Source organism: Oryctolagus cuniculus, chromosome 7, assembly GCF_051225735.1.
Source record: "Oryctolagus cuniculus isolate XC-2025 breed Fujian yellow rabbit chromosome 7, ASM5122573v1, whole genome shotgun sequence".
Classification (NCBI taxonomy): Eukaryota; Metazoa; Chordata; class Mammalia; order Lagomorpha; family Leporidae; genus Oryctolagus; species Oryctolagus cuniculus.
This window is the reverse complement of record NC_142873.1, coordinates 144,632,181-144,652,353: the sequence shown is the minus strand read 5'-3', so window position 1 is coordinate 144,652,353 and position 20,173 is coordinate 144,632,181. Positions and strand designations below refer to the sequence as shown.

The window sequence follows — 20,173 nt, the reverse complement described above, 5'->3', positions numbered from 1 at the left end:
GTGAACCTTTTAGGGGTGCTACACTAGCCACTTGATAGTCTAGAAAGCACTACTGATATTTGTTTAAAAATTTCATCTGTCACTAAACAATAAGAACTTGTAACTGGACTTCAGTGCAGTTGAATTCTGCACCCCACTTAATGACTCTCCCACACTAATTCTAGGAAGTCAGGCTTTGGCTGCTTCTCACTGTGATCTGTGCCTGCATCTGCCTCTGCTAGGCGAGGCAGAGACCACTGTGGCTCACTCTGTGAAGGGCAGTGCACGCTTCCTGAGCATTCGGGAAGCCAGCCAGTACAGATTCTGGCTCAGGAGAGGATGAGATGCATTTAATATTTTTGTTTCATTTTAAGTCTTTCAAATGCAGATTTTTATTTGTTGCTTTCCTCTCCTTCTCAGTAAAGCTTTCTCTTACGAGCCACTTTGTCCTAATATCCAGAGTGCCCCATCTGTGTTGGTGCAGTGGGCTGCTTTCCAGTAGTCCTGGGGCCAACCCCTATCTTCTTCCTCTAGGCCTGGACATCCTAAAGTGAGACACACCTGACACACTCTTCTCTAAAATCCTTGGAATCATCTCCATTCTGAAAACTCCTCCCATTCATAATCCTCCCTCCCAGCCAGTGGTAGATATAGGAACAGACCAGCATAAAGACTTTCCAGGTCTGAGTTTTCTTTATTCAGGGGAATATAAAACACCTGGGAAATTTATTCTTTCCCATTACATTTTTCATTAACTTGATTTCAGACACTGCAAGTGTCTTTTAACAGCTAGTTTCATTGATTATAAATCTCTAGAATTTAATCTTCTGGAAATGCTTAATTTAGATATACAGATTACATGAGGGAAGGAACCTTAATAAAGATCATCTTTCTGGTCAGCTTTGCTCTTACCTGAGCAGCTAAGTGTGGCCATTGTGAAGAAAGTAGGTGTGGTACAGATTATCCATGTTCTTTGCCAGGTGTGTGACCCTGTAAAAACTATGTCACATTATGAACTTTTTGAATGCCTTGTAAAGTAAGTCCTATGCCTTTAGTTAATTGATTAATTAGTTTTAAAGTTTTTTTAAAAAAAGATTTTTATGTATTTGTTTGAAAGAGTTAGAGAGAGGGAGAGACAGAATCTTCCATCCACTGATTCATTCTTATGGCAGCAGTGGTCAAGCCTGAGCCAGGCTAAAACCAGGAGCCAGGAGCTTCATCTGGGTCTCCCATATGGATGCAGGGGCCCAAGCACTTGGGCCTCCTCCACTACTTTTCCCAGGCCATTAGCAGGGAGCTGGATCAGAAGTGGAGCACCCTGAACGTGAACCAGCACCCATATGGGATTCCAGTATTGCAGGTAGTAGCTTCACACACTGTCTGAATTACATACAGAAGGAGAAACAGAGAAAGGTCTTTAACTGCTATGCCACAGCACTGGCCCCAAGTAATTTACTCTTTTTTTTATAGATATAAAGATTTATTAATTCACTTGAATGGCAGAGTTACCAAGAGGCAGAGGCAGAGAGAGAGGTGTCTTCCATCTGCTGGTTCATTCCCCAGACAGCCACAACAGCAGGAGCTGCACCGATCCAAAGCCAGTAGCCAGGAGCTTCTTCTGGGTCTCCCACGTGGGTGCAGGCCCCAAGGACTTGGGACAACCTCCATTGCTTTCCCAGGCCATATCAGAGAGCTAGATTGGAAATGGAGCAGCCAGGACTCAAACCGGTGCCCATATGACTTGAACCAGCACCCACTATGCCACAGCGCTGGCCCCTAATTTACTCTTATTTATTTATTTATTTATTTATTTATTTTTATTTTTTGACAGGCAGAGTGGATAGTGAGAGAGAGAGAGACAGAGAGAAAGGTCTTCCTTTTGCCATTGGTTCACCCTCCAATGGCCGCCATGGCTGGTGCGCTGCGGCCGGCGCACTGCGCTGATCCGAAGGCAGGAGCCAGGTGCTTCTCCTGGTCTCCCATGGGGTGCAGGGCCCAAGGACTTGGGCCATCCTCCACTGCACTCCCTGGCCACAGCAGAGAGCTGGCCTGGAAGAGGGGCCACCGGGACAAATCCGGCGCCCCAACCGGGACTAGAACCCAGTGTGCCGGCGCCGCTAGGTGGAGGATTAGCCTATTGAGCTGCGGCGCCGGCCTAATTTACTCTTATAATTTGAAAATTGAGAAAAATTTTCTGCCACCACAAAAATTATTTGCATATATTTACAAGTTCCATTTGAATGGTCTGCATTGCTAATCTTAACATTCTATTCTTGTTTGCATTTAAAAAAAAATTAATAGCTGGAGTTGGTGCATGTCACAGTGAGTTAAGCTGTGGCCTGCCATGCCAGCGTCCCATATGGGCACTGGTTTGAGTCCCAGCTGCTCCACTTCTGATCCAGCTCCCTGCTAATGTGCCTGGAAAAGCAGCAAAGGATGGCTGAAATCCCTGGACCCACGTGGGAGACCCAGAAGAAGCTCTTGGCTCCTGGCTTCAGCCTTGCACAGCCCTGGCTATTATGGCCATTTGGGGAGTGAACCAGCAGATGGAAAAGCTCTCTCTGTGTCTCCTTCTTTCTGTAACTCTACCTTTCAAATAATAAAAAAAAATCTTTAAAAAGAAATTCATAGCACAAGATGGTTAACATTTTGCTATCTTTTTTACATTTTCCTTCTTTCAGTTCACTTTGAAAAAAATTCTGACTTTTTCTGTTGTTTTTCACAATCTTTTTTTAATGTTATGTAAACCCAAATCTTTTTTATTACATAAGTATTTCACAATCATTTCTATACCAAGTATAATCAGTATTCTTTCTAAAGCTCTATTGCTAGAGCTTCCTCACAGTTTTTAAAATTTATTTATTTGAAAGTCAGAGTTACAGAGAGAGAAGGAGAGATACAAAGAGAGAGAGAGAGAGATCTTCCATCCGCTGGTTCACTCCCTAACTCCCTAAATGGCAGCATTGGGCAGGGGCAAGGCCAGACTGAAACCAGGAGCCTCATCCAGGACTCCCACATGGGCAGTAGGGGCCCAAGCACTTGGGCTATCCTCTGCTGCTCTTCCCAGACACATTAGCAGGTGCGTGGATTGAAAGTGGAGCAGCCAGGGGGCCGGCAGTGTGGCGCAGCGGGTTAAAGCCCTGGCCTGAAGCACCGGCATCTCATATGGCCACTGGTTCTAGTCCCGGCTGTTCCTCTTCTGATCCAGCTCTCTGGTATGGCATGGGAAAGCAGAAGATGGCCCGAGTCCTTGGGCCCCTGCACCCACGTGGGAGACCTGGAAGAAGCTCCTGGCCCCTGGCTTCGATCGGTGTGGTTCTGGCCATTGCGGCCATTTGGGGAGTGAACCAACGGAAGGAAGACCTTTCTCTGTCTCTCCCTCTCACTGTCTGTAACTCTACCTCTCAAGTAAATAAATAAAAACCTTTTAAAAAATGTACATCCTTATTCTTTACTTTTTACTTGCTGTGTCTTCTGTAGTTGCTCCCTAACAGTTGCCTTGTGCTTTCTGTACCACATTCCTCTCTTACTTGTTTAATATTAAGACATGTTTGAGGGGCCAGCATTGTGATAGTGGGTAAAACCTCCACCGTCCTGTGTGGGTGCCGGTTCTTGGCCTGGTTACTCCATTTCTGATCCAGTTCCTACTAATGACATGGGGAAGCAGAGGAAGATGACCTAAATGCGCTCCTGCCACCCACGTGGAAAACTTGGATGAAGTTCATGGCTCCTGGCTTTGGCCTGGCCTAGCTGGCCATTGCAGTCATTTGGGGTATGAAGTAGCAGATGAAAGATTTCTCTTTCTGTCTCTCCCTCTTTCTCTGTAATTCTAAGTTTCAAACAAATCAGTGAATCTTTAAAAAAAAAATATATATATATATATATTCCTGTTTTTCCCACCTCTTATTCTTTATCTATTAGACTTCTGTATCTTTTTATTAAAAAAAAAAAAAAGCATTTATTTATTTGAAAGAGCTACAGGGAAGGAGAGGCAGAGGGTAGCAGGGAGGGAGAGAGGTCCTCCATCCACTGGTTCACTCCCCAAATGGCCACAATGGCCAGGGCTGTGCCAAGCCGAAGCCAGGAGCCAGGAGCTTCATCTCGGTCACCCACATGGGTGCAGGGACCCAAGGACTTGGGCCATTCTCTGCTGCTTTCTCAGATGTATCAGCAAGGAGCTGGCTTGGAAGTGGAGCAGCCAGGACTTAAAATGGTGCCCATGTGGGATACTGGTGCTACAGGCAGTGGCTTTACCTGCTACACCACAGTGCTGGTGCCATTCTTCTGTATCTTGCAGAATGTGTTATCTTGGCTTTCTCTAATGGTTTCCTACTTACAAGCCTTCCTCTCAATATTTTCTAATTTTTTTATTGAAATTGTAGCAAACAGTTCTTAATTTGAGGAAAATCTGAGTGAATTTCCAGTTTTCTTTTCCTAGAAAAATGTAGCACTGATTCTTTAGTCATGTTTGTCTGTTGTTCTGTGGGCAATAAAAAAGCCATCTTAAAGGTGGGTGTCTCAGCAGGCACACCTTGTGGGTTATTGTTTGAAAAGGACTGCCTTTTCCTTATTCTCCTTCTGAAATGTGCCTTAAAAAATTACTCTGAACCAGTGTGTTATAGGGAGGCACAGTTTTTGGTTCAACCCGAGAAAGTCTGTCTTAACATTCAGAGGTTTTAGAAAAGGCAGGAAGTTGGCTGGCGCCGCGGCTCACTAGGCTAATCCTCTGCCTTGCGGCGCCGGCACACAGGGTTCTAGTCCCGGTCGGGGCGCCGGATTCTGTCCCTGTTGCCCCTCTTCCAGGCCAGCTCTCTGCTGTGGCCAGGGAGTACAGTGGAGGATGGCCCAAGTCCTTGGGCCCTGCACCCCATGGGAGACCAGGATAAGTACCTGGCTCCTGCCATCGGATCAGTGCGGTGCGCCGGCTGCAGCGCGCCGGCCGCGGCGGCCATGGAGGGTGAACCAACGGCAAAGGAAGACCTTTCTCTCTGTCTCTCTCTCACTATCCACTCTGCCTGTCAAAAAAAAAAAAAAAAAGAGAGAGAGAGAGAGAACAGGCAGGAAGTTGCCTGAAGTGGTGGTGAGTTCCCTGTGATTGGAAGTATTTGGTGAGAGACTGGCTTTTCTGTCTCACCAATGAAGCCACCTTTTTTCATTTCCAGCAGTTCCTGCTGAATCAGGAACTAGAGCTCGAGAGGGGAGACCCTAGCCCCAGCCAGGCAGGATGGGTTCTGTTAGCAGTGCATTGGTGTGGACTGAATCCTCTTGAGAGGCAGGCGGAGCGGAGCGCTGGGGACATTCGGGACAGCAGAAAGCCACTTGTAAGCTTAGTTCTGGGGTTTTTCGTTTAAGTTTTAGTTCTGGGTTTAAATAGACTACATTAGGTGAGGGAAAACAGGCCTGTGGTGGGTTTTGACACAGATGAAAGACTGCAGATAGACGGGAGCTTCCAGATCTAAACTGGTGGAGACTGTGGCAGTGCCTTTGGCGTCTCCCGCGTGCCGTGTTGTATGACTCTGCGTTTACTTTTTGTTGCCCAGTAGCTCTGCTCATTCATCAGTAGTGAAAGCACTGATTCATTCTTCCTTTGACATTCATCTCATGTAGACTGGGGTGAGGCAGGACCATTCTACCCACGGGTGATGTCTTCCAGTTGTGACACAAGCACTTGACTTGGCAACTGTGAGGAAGTGTGTCTAGTGGTTAGACTTGCTATTTGGAGTTTCTTCCTTCGTGGGAAATGCTGGTTATTAGATGTGGTTTACAACACAGGAAAGAACCTAACACAAGGGGAACTGAGTTGTTGCTGCATTGGTGGAGGGAGCTGGGAACCACTGTTCCAGTGTCTGCTGAGGAAAAACAGCGAGGTTTGTGTTTTACTTTGAAGATTGTTCTGGGAAAGTCAGGAGCTTCCTTTGAGAGTTCTGTAGAGACGGGCGTGATTTGGCCTTCTTGGCAGTGATCCTTTTCATGGGTGGGGGGCAGGCTGGGGCACCCGTGACCAGCTGTTAAAAAAGCTAGGGATTGGCCGGCGCCGTGGCTCAATAGGCTAATCCTCCACCTTGCGGCGCCGGCACACCGGGTTCTAGTCCCGGTCGGGGCGCTGGATTCTGTCCCGGTTGCCCCTCTTCCAGGCCAGCTCTCTGCTATGGCCAGGGAGTGCAGTGGAGGATGGCCCAGGTGCTTGGGCCCTGCACCCCATGGGACACCAGGAAAAGCACCTGGCTCCTGGCTCCTGCCATCGGATCAGCGCGGTGCGCCGGCTGCAGCGGCGGCCATTGGAGGGTGAACCAACGGCAAAGGAAGACCTTTCTCTCTCTGTCTCTCTCTCACTGTCCACTCTGCCTGTCAAAAATAAAATAAAAAAAAAAAAAAAAAAAAAGCTAGGGATTCTCATCCTGAAAACTGCCCGTGGTGTGTGTGGACAGGATTGTAAATACAATACCAGGGCTTCCTGGATTCCCTGAGACTGGTCCTGGTTAAGAGGCTGTGGAGCCGGCGCCGTGGCTCACTGGGCTAATCCTCCGCCTTGCGGCGCCAGCACACCAGGTTCTAGTCCCGGTCGGGGCACTGGATTCTGTCCTGGTTGCCCCTGTTCCAGGCCAGCTCTCTGCTGTGGCCCGGGAGTGCAGTGGAGGATGGCCCAAGTGCTTGGGCCCTGTACCCCATGGGAGACCAGGAGAAGCACCTGGCTCCTGCCTTCGGATCAGTGCGGTGCGCCGGCTGTGGCGGCCATTGGAGGGTAAACCAATGGCGAAAGGAAGACCTTTCTCTCTGTCTCTCTCTTTCACTGTCCACTCTGCCTGTCAAAAAAAAAAAAAAAAAAAAAAAAAAAAAAAGAGGCTGTGAAAGGGCAGAGGCCACTTCAATAGAGTGGGGCCTTCTGGTGCTGTTACTGGGAGGAAAACCGGCTGAAAACCCAGATTGCAATGTGACTGTGGAGTCTGCCACCTCCATGTTCCTTTCCTAACTGTCAAAGAATTCTTGGTATTGGAAACGACAGCCAGCAGGCCAATTATAACGTAGGGGAAGCTGACTTCCTTCCCATGACCTCCAGCTTTCTCGGAAAGGACTGACTGCTCCTGGAACAGAATGTGGCAGCTTCTCCACAGCCACACACGGTGCAGTGCTCTGGGGCAGAAGACAGAGAGTGGAAGGTGAGCTGTGGGGGAGCAGTGTGGACAAGTGAATCAGCTTGTAATTTAGAATCTATCCTGAATTCTAAGGAAATACTTAGTCAAACATTAGGTCTTCTTCACCAGTTAATCATTGCGAATCTTTCATGACCCTGACACTGTGCCCTTGGCCCTTGGGATGTGGCGTTCTCTTAAGTGCTGAATGTGAGGGAAGAGGCTGTGGGAAAGTTGCTGGTTGTGGTTTTGGTTGGTGTGGTTATGAGCACCTCACCTGGGCCTTTGGCAATGCTGTGGGGCCTGGCGTGTGTAGAGCAGTGTGCTCTTGGTGCTGGGAATTCAGCCAGTTAATCCTGCCCTTGAGGAGTAGGGACGGCCTAGGATGTGCCGTAGGTAGAGGAAAGTTTATCTCTCCGAGTTACGATTTTTTTCCCCCATCCATTTTTCTATTCAGCTTTTCTCCAGACCTGGCTTTGGACTCTCCAGGCACAGACCACTTTGTCATCATTGCCCAACTGAAGGAAGAAGTGGCTACTCTGAAGAAGATGTTGCATCAGAAGGATCAAATGATTTTAGAGAAAGAGAAGAAGGTATGGTTTAGTCATGCCTCTTAGACCAGGCGATGCAGGGGTCAGATATGTGGCTGGGTGAGTCAGCTTTTTATTACTACAGCAAAATGCCAGAGACAAGCTACTTAGGGAGGAGAGAGAGGATTGCCTAGCTCACAGTTTTGGAACTTCAAGTTCAAAACTGGGTGGCCCCATTGGTTTGGTGTCTGTCGATAGTGGTGCTTTAGCAAGAGAAATAAGCTGACCTTTCTACTCATTCCTCTCATGAGAACTACTTTTGGGGGACACACCTCCGGTGACCCAAGGCCCTTCCACTAGGCTTACTTCCTAAATACTGTAGTTGGATTAAGTTTCCACCCTCTTAGTAACCTTTAACTTATGACTTTGGGTTTTAAGTATCTGTGTGAGTTTGGGAGTCACACCATGCTCATGTTGGAGAAGTGGTGCAGGACATGATACTTGTGGATACTTATAGTTGATGCTTTGAGAATGATCCCATGGCAAGATTGGGATTTCCAGGGGCCGGCGCTGTGGCACAGCGGGCTAATGCCCTGGCCTGAAGCGCCACCATCCCATATGGGCGCTGATTCGAGTCCCAGCTGCTCTGCTTCCAATCCAGCTCTCTACTATGGCCTGGGAAAGCAGTAGAAGATGGCCCAAGTTCTTGGGCCCCTGCACCCGCATGGGAGGCCCAGAAGAAGCTCCTGGTTATGGATCAGCCCAGCTCTGGCTGTTGTGGTCAATTGGGGAGTGAACCAGCGGATGGAAGACCTCTCTCTTTCTCTCTCTCTCTCTGCCTCTCCTCTCTCTGTGTAACTCTGACTTTCAAATAAATAATAAATATTTACAAAAAAAAAAAAAAAAAAGATTGGGATTTCCAGAGAAGAGGCTAACCGCCAAGATGCCTCACGGGGTGCTGTGACCTTGGAAGGTCCACCCCAGTCGAGGGAGTTCAGAAAGCTTATGGAGACAATGGTCAGCAGCTGGAAAGAACTGGGAGAGGACTTTTAAATTTTTTTTTTATTAATAACAGATTTCCTGCATTCCATAGATAGAGTTCCAAGAAGACAACCATACTTCCCTCCTCCAGTGGCCATTTATTAACCAAGCTGATGGAGACAATGTGTAGAGCCAGTGTTCATATCTTAATTCCCAGAAGGCCCTGTAGCAGCATACTATCTTCAGCATCAGCTGCCTTGCAAGAGTGTGATTGGAAGGTGCTGAATGAACATGGAGTTGGGACACAAAGAGGAAGTTGTGTAGTTGTAATGTTTAATGCTGTCAGACTAAAAGAACCAGAAGTCTCCATCTCTGTGACGGGGATGACCATGTCTGGGGAACAGTAATGCTCCAAGTGTGTAGGCCAGGTCTCCTCCTTCCGGGACAGTGCTCAGGTTGTCTTCTTCCAGCTTGCTTACGTCACTGCTTCCATTGCTGGCAGCTCCCTTACTAAGTGACCCATTCTTTAAACACGTTACTATGTTGTGTCTTAATTAATACCTGTAGTGGTAATATTCCATCTTCACATTAGAATGTCTTTTTTTTTTTTTTTTTAGATTTTATTTATTTATTTGAGAGAGAGAGCTACAGACAGTGAGAGGGAGAGACAGAGAGAAAGGTCTTCCATCTGCTGGTTCACTCCCCAAATGGCCACAACGGCTGGCGCTGCATTGATCTGAAGCCAGGAGCCAGGAGCCTCTTCCAGGTCTCTCACATGGGTGCAGGGGCCCAGGAACTTGGGCCATCTTCTACTGCTTTCCCAGGCGATAGCAAAGAGCTGGCTTGGGAGAGGAGCAGCTGGGACTAGAACTGGTGCCCATATGGGATGCCAGTGCCACAGGCAGAGGATTAACCAACTGAGCCACAGCCCCAGCCTCTAGAATGTCTTTTATCTTATGTTTCTTGTATCTTTACATTAATATCTTCAGAATAAGAGAAGTTTTATTCTGGTCTGAGAATCATCCTCTCCCTTTAAGGGAACTTTTTACATCCTTGTTTTAATTCATGTTTATTTCTTATTCTATTTTCAGAGTCTTAGTAACTCACTTTTACCTTAACTAGAATAGTTAACTTTTATTTTTAAAAAGATTTATTTCCTTTATTTGAAAAGCAGAGTTACTGAGAGAGAGACATCTTTCATCCACTGGTTCACTCCCCAAATGACCACAGCTGCTGGGCCTGACCCAGGCTGAAGCCAGGAGCCAGGAGCTTCCTCCAGGTCTCCTGTGGGTGCAGGGGCTCAGGCCCGTGGGCCACATCCTCCACTGCACTCCCGAACGTTGATGTGGCTTTTGTACCTGGCTCTTCAGCGGTGTGAGTAGAAATTATTATCATTCATAGATGAAAAAGGCCTCCAATATTTTTCCTTTAAGAGCTCCAACCATCCTCTAGTTCTGTTTTTGCCCTGAGAGTCTTGTGCCTAGTTCAGAATGCTATGATTCCATCTGAATGGCTGACAAAGGCATTTACAGTGTTCAATTCTTTTTTTTTTAACTTTTATTTAATGAATATAAATTTCCAAAGTACAGCTTATGGATTACAATGGCTTTTTGCCCCCCCATAACTTCCCTCCCACCTGCAACCCTCCCCTCTCCCGCTCCCTCTCCACTTCCATTCACATCAAGATTCATTTTCAATTATCTTTATATACAGAAGATGAATTTAGCATATATTAAGTAAAGATTTCAACAGTTTGTATCCACACAGAAACACAAAGTGTAAAGTACTGTTTGAATACTAGTTATAGCATTAAATCACAATGTACAACACATTAAGTACAGAGATCCTCCATGAGGAGTAAGTGCACAGTGACTCCTGTTGTTGACTTAACAAATTGACACTCTTGTTTATGGCATCAGTAATCACCCTAGGCTCTTGTCATGAGTTGCCAAGGCTATGGAGGCCTTTTGAGTTCGCCAACTCTGATCTTACTTAGACAAGGTCATAGAGTGTTCAATTCTTTAAATGCTTTCTTTTCAACTTCTTCCTCTCTGATCTTATAGTTTAAGAAATAGACCCAGTGGCCAGCGCTGTGGCATAGCAGGTAAAGTCGCTGCCTACAGAGCCGGCATCCTATATGGGTGTTGGTTCAAGTCCCAGCTGCTCCACTTCTGATCCAACTCTCTGCTATGACCTGGAAAAGCAGTAGAAGATAGATAGCCCAAGTACTTGGGCCCCTGCGCCTGGATGGGAGACCTGGAAGAAGCTCCTGGCTCCTGGCTTCAGATCGGCCCAGCTCTGGCTGTTGTGGCCATCTGGGGAGTGAACCAACAGATGGAAGACTCTCTCTCTGCCTCTGCCTATCTGTAACTCTGCCTCTCAAATAAATAAATAAATCTTGAAAGAAAAAAAAAAAAGAAAGAAACACACAAACAGACAGACCCAGAGAGGTTAAATAGTGTCTCCAAATCACAAAACTAGTAAATGGCAGAACAAGAGAATGAGCCCAGGCCTCTTCTTAAAAGACTGATTTATTTATTTGAAAGTCACAGTTTCAGAGAGGGAATAAGAGGAGACACAGAGATCTTCCCATGTGTCTCCATGTGGGTGAAGGGGCCCAAGCACTTGGGCCATCTTCCATTGCTTTCCCAGGTGCATTAGCAGGGAGCTGGATTGGAAGGGGAGAAGCCCTTCTGTCATAAACTGGCACCCATATGGGATGTTGGCATCACAGGCAGCGGCAGCGGCTTTATCTGCTACACCACAGTACCGGCCTCTCCCCCAGTCCTCTCAACACAGGTCTTTCTGACTTGACTGTTCTCTGTACTGTACTGTGCTTTCCTCTTGCCTTAAGGTGGAGATTCATGGAAGAGAGCCATATTCACTGTCATTTGAAATTGGACCCAATTATATTCTCTTCATTAGTGGCACAGAAAAGGATTTTTGCCAAATAGAGATCAAATGAATACTTGTTTCCACTGCCTTGCAGACTCAGGGCTTTAAAAGAAGCAAAAACAAATAGTAGGTTATTTCTCAGACACTTGAAGATCAAGGTCACACTGTTTGGCTTAGAACACAGGCTCGGGCCGGCGCCGCGGCTCACTAGGCTAATCCTCCGCCTTGCGGCGCCGGCACACCGGGTTCTAGTCCCGGTCGGGGCGCCGGATTCTGTCCCGGTTGCCCCTCTTCCAGGCCAGCTCTCTGCTGTGGCCAGGGAGTGCAGTGGAGGATGGCCCAGGTGCTTGGGCCCTGCACCCCATAGGAGACCAGGAAAAGCACCTGGCTCCTGGCTCCTGCCATCGGATCAGCGCGGTGTGCCGGCCGCAGCGCGCTGGCCGCGGCGGCCATTGGAGGGTGAACCAACGGCAAAGGAAGACCTTTCTCTCTGTCTCTCTCTCTCACTGTCCACTCTGCCTGTCAAAAAAAAAAAAAAGAACACAGGCTCTTCCACATCAGCTCTGCCTGTCTGTAGCCTCACTGCCACTCTCCCCACCCTCATCAGTCATTTGAATGATCTCAGTTATCAACTGTTGCTACTCTGCCTGTGCCCGTACGTTCCCTTTGCTTGGATGCCCTTCTCTTCACCTGATGGTCCTGTTGCTGCTACACCTCAAAACTCAGGTCGGCCGGCACCGTGGCTCACTAGGCTAATCCTCCGCCTTACGGCGCCGGCACACCGGGTTCTAGTCCCAGTTGGGGCGCCGGATTCTGTCCCGGTTGCCCCTCTTCCAGGCCAGCTCTCTGCTGTGGCCCGGGAGTGCAGTGGGGGATGGCCCAAGTGCTTGGGCCCTGCACCCCATGGGAGACCAGGAGAAGCACCTGGCTCCTGGCTTCGGATCAGCACGGTGTGCCGGCCGTGGCGTGCCGGCCGTGGCGGCCATTGGAGGGTGAACCAATGGCAAAGGAAGACCTTTCTCTCTGTCTCTCTCTCTCACTGTCCACTCTGCCTGTCAAAACAAACAAACAAACAAACAAAACCAACAACTCAGGTCACACATCACTCCTGGGATTCGTGTGGCCTTTCTCTTGCTCCTTGAATAGCCAAGTCAACAGAAGGGGGGTCTTGGGTTTGAAATCGCCTTCTGTTATTTGCTGACTGAATGATCAAAGCCAGAACCTCAGCTTTCTTGTTTATAAAAAGAGTATACTAGTCCCACAGGCTTATCGTAAAGATTGAGTTAAATAGTCTTTGTAGAACAGAACATGGTGAAAATTCAGTAATTGGCAGCAGCTGTTAACTCTCGTGGCTTCTCTCAAATCATCAGTCATTTAATGTCATTGTTTTATTTGGAAGTGATTATTTGTAGGGTTGTTGATTTACATCAAACACATGAAATCTAAAAATCTTGTTAGTTATGGGGCCAGCATTGCTGTGTAGCCATTAAAGCCGCTGCCTGAAATGCTAGTAATCCCAGTTCAAGTCCAGGCTGCTCCACTTCCTATCCAGCTCCCTGCTAATGCACCTGGGAAAGCAGCGCAAGGTGGCCTAAGTCAGTTCTTGGTTTCTGCCTGGCTCAGCCCTGGCTGTTGGCAACCACTTGGGGAGTGAACTAGCAGATGAAAGATCTCTCACTTTCTTTTTTTTTTTTTTTTTTTTTGACAGGCAGAGTGGACAGTGAGAGAGAGAGACAGAGAGAAAGGTCTTCCTTTGCCGTTGGTTCACCCTCCAATGGCCGCCGCGGCCGGCGCGCTGCGGCCGGCGCACCGCGCTGATCCAATGGCAGGAGCCAGGAGCCAGGTGCTTTTCCTGGTCTCCCATGGGGTGCAGGGCCCAAGCACCTGGGCCATCCTCCACTGCACTCCCTGGCCACAGCAGAGGGCTGGCCTGGAAGAGGGGCAACCGGGACAGAATCCGGCGCCCCGACCGGGACTAGAACCCGGTGTGCCGGCGCCGCTAGGCGGAGGATTAGCCTAGTGAGCCGCGGCGCCGGCCAGATCTCTCACTTTCTCTCTCTGTCTCTCCCTCTCTCTGTAGCTCTGCTTTCTTTTTTTAAAAAGATTTGTTTATTTATTTGAAAGGCAGAGTTATGAGAGGCACAGGCGGAGAGAGAGAAAGAAGTCTTTCATCCGCTAGTTCACACCCCAGATGGCCACAATGGTCAAAGCTGCGCCGATCTGAAGCCAGGAGCCTGGAGCTTCCTACAGATCTCCCATGCAGGTGCAGGGGCTCAAGGACTTGGACCATCTTCTACTGCTTTCCCAGGCCATAGCAGAGAGCTGGATCAAAAGAGGAGCAGCCGGGACTAGAACCGGCACCCATATGGGATGCCAGCACTTCAGGTGGAGGCTCCATCCACTATGCCACAATGCTGGCCCCTCTGCTTTCAAATAATAAAATAAATATTTTTAAAAAAACGTGTTTGTTCTTGTTAGTGGTATGTATCAGAAATGTTTGGGATTTTGTATAATCTTCAGGAAAAGTGTTAGAAAAAAAATAGGATATAGAATACATTGGCTTTGATTTAGGTAAGGACTGCAGGAGAGCCCTGAATTGGTCAGTTGGGGGGATCATTCAGCTCTCTGATAGAAAGCCACTTTTCTTTTTAATTTTTAAAATTTATTTATCTTCATTTTATTTGGAAGCCAGAGAGAGACAGATGGAGAGAGATTTCCCAAACGTGGATTTGTTCCCCAAATGCCTGCAAAAGTCAGCTGGGCCAGGCTGAAGCCAGGCGCCTAGAACTCAATCCAGGTCTCCCACATGGGTGGCAGGGAGCCAGGTATTTGAGCTATCATCTGTTGCCTTCCTAGGTTGAGTGTTAGCAGGAAGCTGGATCAGAAGTGGAGTAACCAAGACTGGAACGAGGCACTGATGTGGGATGTGGGTGTCCAACAGTGGGCCAGACATCCACCACTAAAACACATTTTGTTGCACAGACATTTCTTCTAATCACTCTTCCTCTTTTCCCTTAGATTACAGAGCTGAAGGCTGATTTTCAGTACCAGGAATCTCAAATGAGGGCCAAAATGAACCAGATGGAGAAAACCCACAAAGAAGTCACAGAACAATTGCAGGTGACTGCTTAAATTATATGGTAACTCTGATGTACATAGATGTTCTGGGAGGTGTTTAAGATTGGTTGAGGGGCTGGTGTTGTGATGCAATGGGTTAAGCTGAGACCTGCAATTCTGGCATCCCGTATGGGTGCTGGATCATGTCTGGGCTGCTCCACTTCCAATCCAGCTCCCTGCTAATGTGCCTGGCAAAGCAGTAGAAGATGGCCCAAGTTCTTAGGCCTTCGCACCCATGTGGAAGACCTGAATGAAGCTCTTGGCTTTGGCTTGGTTCATCCCTGGCCATTGGACCATTTGGGGAGTGATCCCGAGGATGGAAAATCTATCTCTTCCTTTCCCTCTCTGTAACTCTGCCTTTCAAATTAAAACAAACAAATAAAAGATTTACTGAAATACAGACAGAGATATCTTCTGTCTGCTGGTTCACTCCCCAAATGCCTTCAGTGCAACAGCCAGGGCTGAGCCAGGCTGAAGCCAGGAGCCAGGAACTCCATCCAGGTATCCTACTTGGGTGGCAGGAACCCAAGTACTTGGTCCATCAACTGCTACCTCCCAGGGTGTTCATTAGTAGGAAGCTAGATCTGAAGTGGAGTAGCCAGGATTCGATTCCAGGCACTAATATGGGAGGCAGGCTCCAAAGTGTTGGCTTAACCCCCTCTGCCTTAATATGCCTATGTGATTGTTTTTAAATGATTTTCTCTTAGATTTCTTTTTTCTCTAAGCATTGATGAATCACACTAATCTTTCTTTTAGATATTTTTTGTTGTTTTACTCTTGGATGTGTTCTGATCTTTTCTCCTTAAAAAGAATGGAATTAATTTTTTGATTTTTTAATAAACCAGTTTTATGAATTATAAATTCTGTTTTTCGCCCCCATGAAAGTACTCTGGCTTGTTTGTTTTTGTTGTTTTAAATTTGTGAGGTAGAGTTACAGACAGAGAGAGGAAGAGACACAGAGGAGGTCTTCATCCACTGGTTCACTCCCCAAATAGTCACAATGACTGGAGCTGGGCCAGTGCAGAGCCAGGGGCTTCTTCCAGGTCTCCCACATGGGTGTAGGGGTCCAAGCATTTAGGCCATCTTTCACTGCTTTCCCAGGCCATTAACAGAGAGCTGGATCAGAAGAGGATGAGCTGGGATATGAACCAGTGCCTATATGGGATGCTGGCGTTGCAGGCAGAGGCTTAACCTACTATGCCACAGCGCTGGCCCTGGTTTGTTCTTATTACATGAAGCATCCATTTGTAACAATGAGTCCCAAGAGATTGAGGTAGGCTGATTAACCTGCAGCGGTTTTTGCTGAGCCAAGTGTGAAGTCCTAGAACTTTTTGTTGTTTTCTGTCTCTAGAATTATTCCTGTCTTCCTGACCCCCTACATTGTTTGCATCTACACTTATCTACACTTATCTGCTTTGCATCTATCCTGCTAAAGGTTCTTCTTGGCTGATTTTTTTTTTTTTTTTTTTTTTTTTTAGGCCAAGAACCGAGAGCTCCTGAAGCAAGCAGCAGCCTTGTCCAAGAGTAAGAAATCTGAGAAGTCAGGAGCTATAACCTCACCATGATAGACCACAGGGAGGCGCTCCAGCGACAGCAAATGGAGTCACCCGGGGTTAGAGTTGGAGACCTGGCTGTTCTCTGGGAATTGCAAGCTTTCTTAAGAAATCTCTATTTTATTACAGTTATCTTTCTTTGTGTGACTGCAGTGGGCTGAATGGAGACACCTGCGTTATGACTGCATGCTCGAGTGTGTGCGCTTTCGGGCTCCTCTCTGTCTCCTCTCCTCTGTCCGATCCCCATATCCCCGCCCATCTGCTTCTCTCTCTCCCTCCCTCTCTCTCTCTCTCTTTCTCTTTCCCTCTCTCCTTCTTTCTCTCTCTCTCGGTACTCCTCTTTGGTTTTGTTTGTTTGTTTGTTTTTTGTGGTGGTAACTGCTCCGTGTTATGTGCAGAATGATTGCTTTTGTCCATCACTGCATCCTGCCATACCCGTGAGCAACTAGCTTGGTGTTCATCACGTATCACTGCCGCCCTCTGAACTTTGAAAACTGCCACCTTCAGACTTGGTACAATGGAAGAAGCTATCTCTCAAAAAAAAAAAAAAAAAAAAAATTGCTTCAGGGTATATTCTTGGGTTTTTTTCCAGGTATATTATGTATGAACTTTGTACTATGTATAGCCAGAGTTTTATTTATTTTTTAAAACAAGAAACTTTTCTTGAAAAAGGAGTAACAGTAGACTAGCCTGTTCTTGTAAAAGCAACACCTCTTGAAACAAAAAACAGTCCTGTTCTCTAGCTTTTAGTAAAAGAATCAGATCTTTTGTTGTTACCTTGGAGTCTCTGAAAACTGATTGCTAAGGTGAAACAATTTCAATACATACGTATGGAGTTAAGTGCCTTTTGGAGGATTTCTTGGAAGAGCATTTAAGGAGATGCTTAAGGGAGGGAGCAAAGATTTAACAGTCTGTCTTTTTAAGTAAGGGCAGAGAAAAAAGTCGTCCAGGTTGTACTGGACACTTCCCTCCTCACCTCTTTCCTGATTGTTTTTTGTGGTTGCTTTTAAATTCTCACTGCCACTTCTTTTTGAAAGAAGACCTTTTACTTCTTATCTCAGTTTTTTTTTTTTTTTAACATGAGCAAATTCAAAACAGGATAATATTTGAACTGTAAGAGTATTTCTGGGGTTCGTACAGCTGCTCAGGTGTGGACTCTGCGTCTGATTGGGAGAAATCCTATCACTGTACCTTCTCCCCACTCCTCCTCACCCATCCCAGCCTGTACACTCCCTGCTGTCAGTGGAACAAGAGTGAAAACGGGCTTCTCAGGAGCAGCCGGAGTGCAGCCAGAGCGGTGTGTGCCCTGTCTTCCTCTCTTGATCCACTGGGCACATGGATTTGCTTTTCCAGAAAGGGGATGGATTCGCACTGGTAGCCACACTTGCAGGTCCTCTGTGTGCTGTTTCTGAAAGGAATTAGGGAGGGAGTCATGTGCCATAAAACAGCAAAACCAACGACCCTGGAGTCGTCAATGCAGGAGAGCACAAGTAGAGGCCATTGTGAGGGCAGCGGGCCTTGGCACCTCCACGCTGGGGTGGTCGGCATAGCTTGCTAGAAGTGTCCTAAAAGCAGGTGCTCTGTGATTTGTGGTGGCGTTCTCCTAAGTCCGGAGCCCTGCGCAGAATTGGACAGAGATGTGGAAATAGGAAAGGGATGCAGTGGACCATGTTGCTTCTGTGTCACCCAGGGAGTCATGGACTTTTCCCCTGTGAGCAAGGGAAATGACAGCGCTACACAGTTCTGTAACTTTTTGAATGAGAAACTCTTAGGTAAAGATCAACTGTGAGATAATATTTTTCAGATGCATTTGCATTGACCTTGGGGAGAAGATTTGCAAAATTTAGTCTTTTTTTTTTTTAATTTTAAAGACTGAAAAACTCTGTTATGTGAAGTATAAACAATATGAAAACATGTTTAGTTTTATACAAAAATCTTTTTTTTAAGGTCTTAGCATTTAATAAAAAGCAAATCCACACATTTTCTAACTTTCCGTAAGTTCCTAAAAGGGAAGGAAGAAACCTCAGTCTTGAAAATTTTGATTTTTAAAAATCATGGCACTGTTTTACCATGAAATTGAGTAGCTAACTTTTGGTAACACTTTTTGTTTCTTTGTATGTTTGTAATAATGGACATTTTAAAACACAGGAATGTTTTGGTTTGTATAGACTTTGACAAATGTGTGTTAATAAAAATTCATATTGACTCAAATATCCTAGTTTTTGTTTTTATCTGTTTCTTGCTGGCTCATTGATAGACATATCCATTATCCTTTCAAACCTAGAAAACAGTTTCTCTTACTTGTAGACTAAAAACATTAAAAAACTAACTTTGCTGATAAGGAGTTTCATGTCCATCAAAGAATTAACGCATTCTCTCTGTCCCTTCTGTAATTTTATTTATCCAGTTTAAATGTTTGTTTTGTGATAGGCAATGGGCTGGGCAGTGGGCATACAGCAGTGAAAAAACCAACAAAGTTACTGTCCTCACGGGGCTTCCACTTAGTGAAATACTGGACAACACCACAACACCATTGCTCCTTGATTTTTACATTAACCATTACTATCCAAAAAATAACACAGGATGAATCTTCATAAGGTATGAGTGAAAGCTTTCCGAGAGGCCATTTCAAAAGAAGGAGAGAAACAGCCCTGCTGCCGACTAGCAGGTTTTAAAATTAGAAACAGGTGTCTCTCAAACACTGTCATTGTTACATCCTGGTCATTCTCTTCTATAAACTCAAAGACAGTGGACTTTCTCAGGTTGAAATTTAGCTTTGTAGACAGTTTCTGACCACCTGTATTGTGTTGATTTCTCCATTTATCAGCCTTAAAAAAACCACTCTAAGGAAAGAATATACACGGAGCAGGGTGTCATCCAGCACTTCAGGGCGGCCTTCAAGTACTCTTACCCTCAAAACAATTCAGCAAACTTGGCCTCCGCCCTTTGCAGTGTAAGACCATGTGTTCCCTGCAGTCTAGCTGTCCTCCTCAACAGATGGCCAGCTCGAGGATCTGGAGGAAGGGCCATCCTCAAGAAAGTCAAAACTTAGGAGTTCCAGAGCTATTGGGTTATTACTGCTGTATAACATGACCCCAAAGTCTAGTGGCTCCAAACAACCATTTCAACCTAGATCCTGTTGGTCAAGAATTTGGGCAAGGCACTTGGGTAACATGTTTCTGTTCCTTGATGTCTGGATTCTCACAGCTGGCAAGATTCAAAAGCTGAGGGCCAGCTTCATCTCTGGAGACTTTGTTTATTGGTACCATATCTAGTGCCCGAGAGGGCATGACCATCCAGGTCTCCCAGGTGGCTGGCAGGGACCCAAGAACTTGAGCCATCATCTGCTGCTTCCCAGGGTGTGCGTTAGCAGGAAGGTGGGTTGGAAGAAGGATTCGATTCTAGGCACTCTGATGTGGAACATATGCCTCCCAAGCAGAGGCTTAACCCACTGTGCCACAGTCGCTACCCCTCTTCCCATATTCTGACTTTAATAATATGGTTTAATTTTTGCCAATCATAAACAATAAAAATGGAATAACAGAGGCTCTACTCATTTTGTGCCTGGCTTCTTTAGCTACACATTATATTTGGAAGAGATCATCCATCTTGTTCACCCAGCAGTAAATCTTTTTTTTTTTCCCCTAAGATATATTTATTTGAAAAGCAGAGTTAAAGAGAAAGAGGGAGAGAGAGAGCAAGAGGGAGGGAGTGATTAAGAGAGATCTTCTATCTGCTGGTTTGCTCCCCAAATGGCTTCAATGGCTGGGGCTGGGCCAAGCCACACCCAGATGCCTGGGGCTCCATCTGGGTCTCCTACATGGCGGCAGGGCCCCAGCTCTTAGGCCATCTTTTGTTGCTTTCCCAGGCACATTAATAGGGAGCCGGATCAGCAGTGAAGAAGCCAGGATTCCAGCCAAGGCCTATACGGGATGCCAACATCACAAGTGGTGCTTAACTCACTGCATCATAACACTGACCCCTGTTC

The 20,173-nt window shown here is 46.6% G+C and overlaps 1 protein-coding gene across 2 annotated transcripts in view; it reads left to right on the top strand.

Annotated features, from left to right (window-relative positions):
* Positions 1–18,396, top strand: part of FAM76A (family with sequence similarity 76 member A) — a 33,394-nt gene extending 14,998 nt beyond the window's left edge. For both annotated transcript variants that reach the window (XM_051856791.3, XM_002716087.6), the window contains 3 exons: positions 7,567–7,702; positions 14,534–14,635; positions 16,111–18,396. In XM_051856791.3, coding sequence (XP_051712751.1) covers positions 7,567–7,702; positions 14,534–14,635; positions 16,111–16,197 — 325 coding nt within the window. In that variant the 3' untranslated portion in view covers positions 16,198–18,396. The remainder of the gene's footprint in view (positions 1–7,566; positions 7,703–14,533; positions 14,636–16,110) is intronic.
* The last annotated feature ends 1,777 nt before the right edge of the window (positions 18,397–20,173 follow it).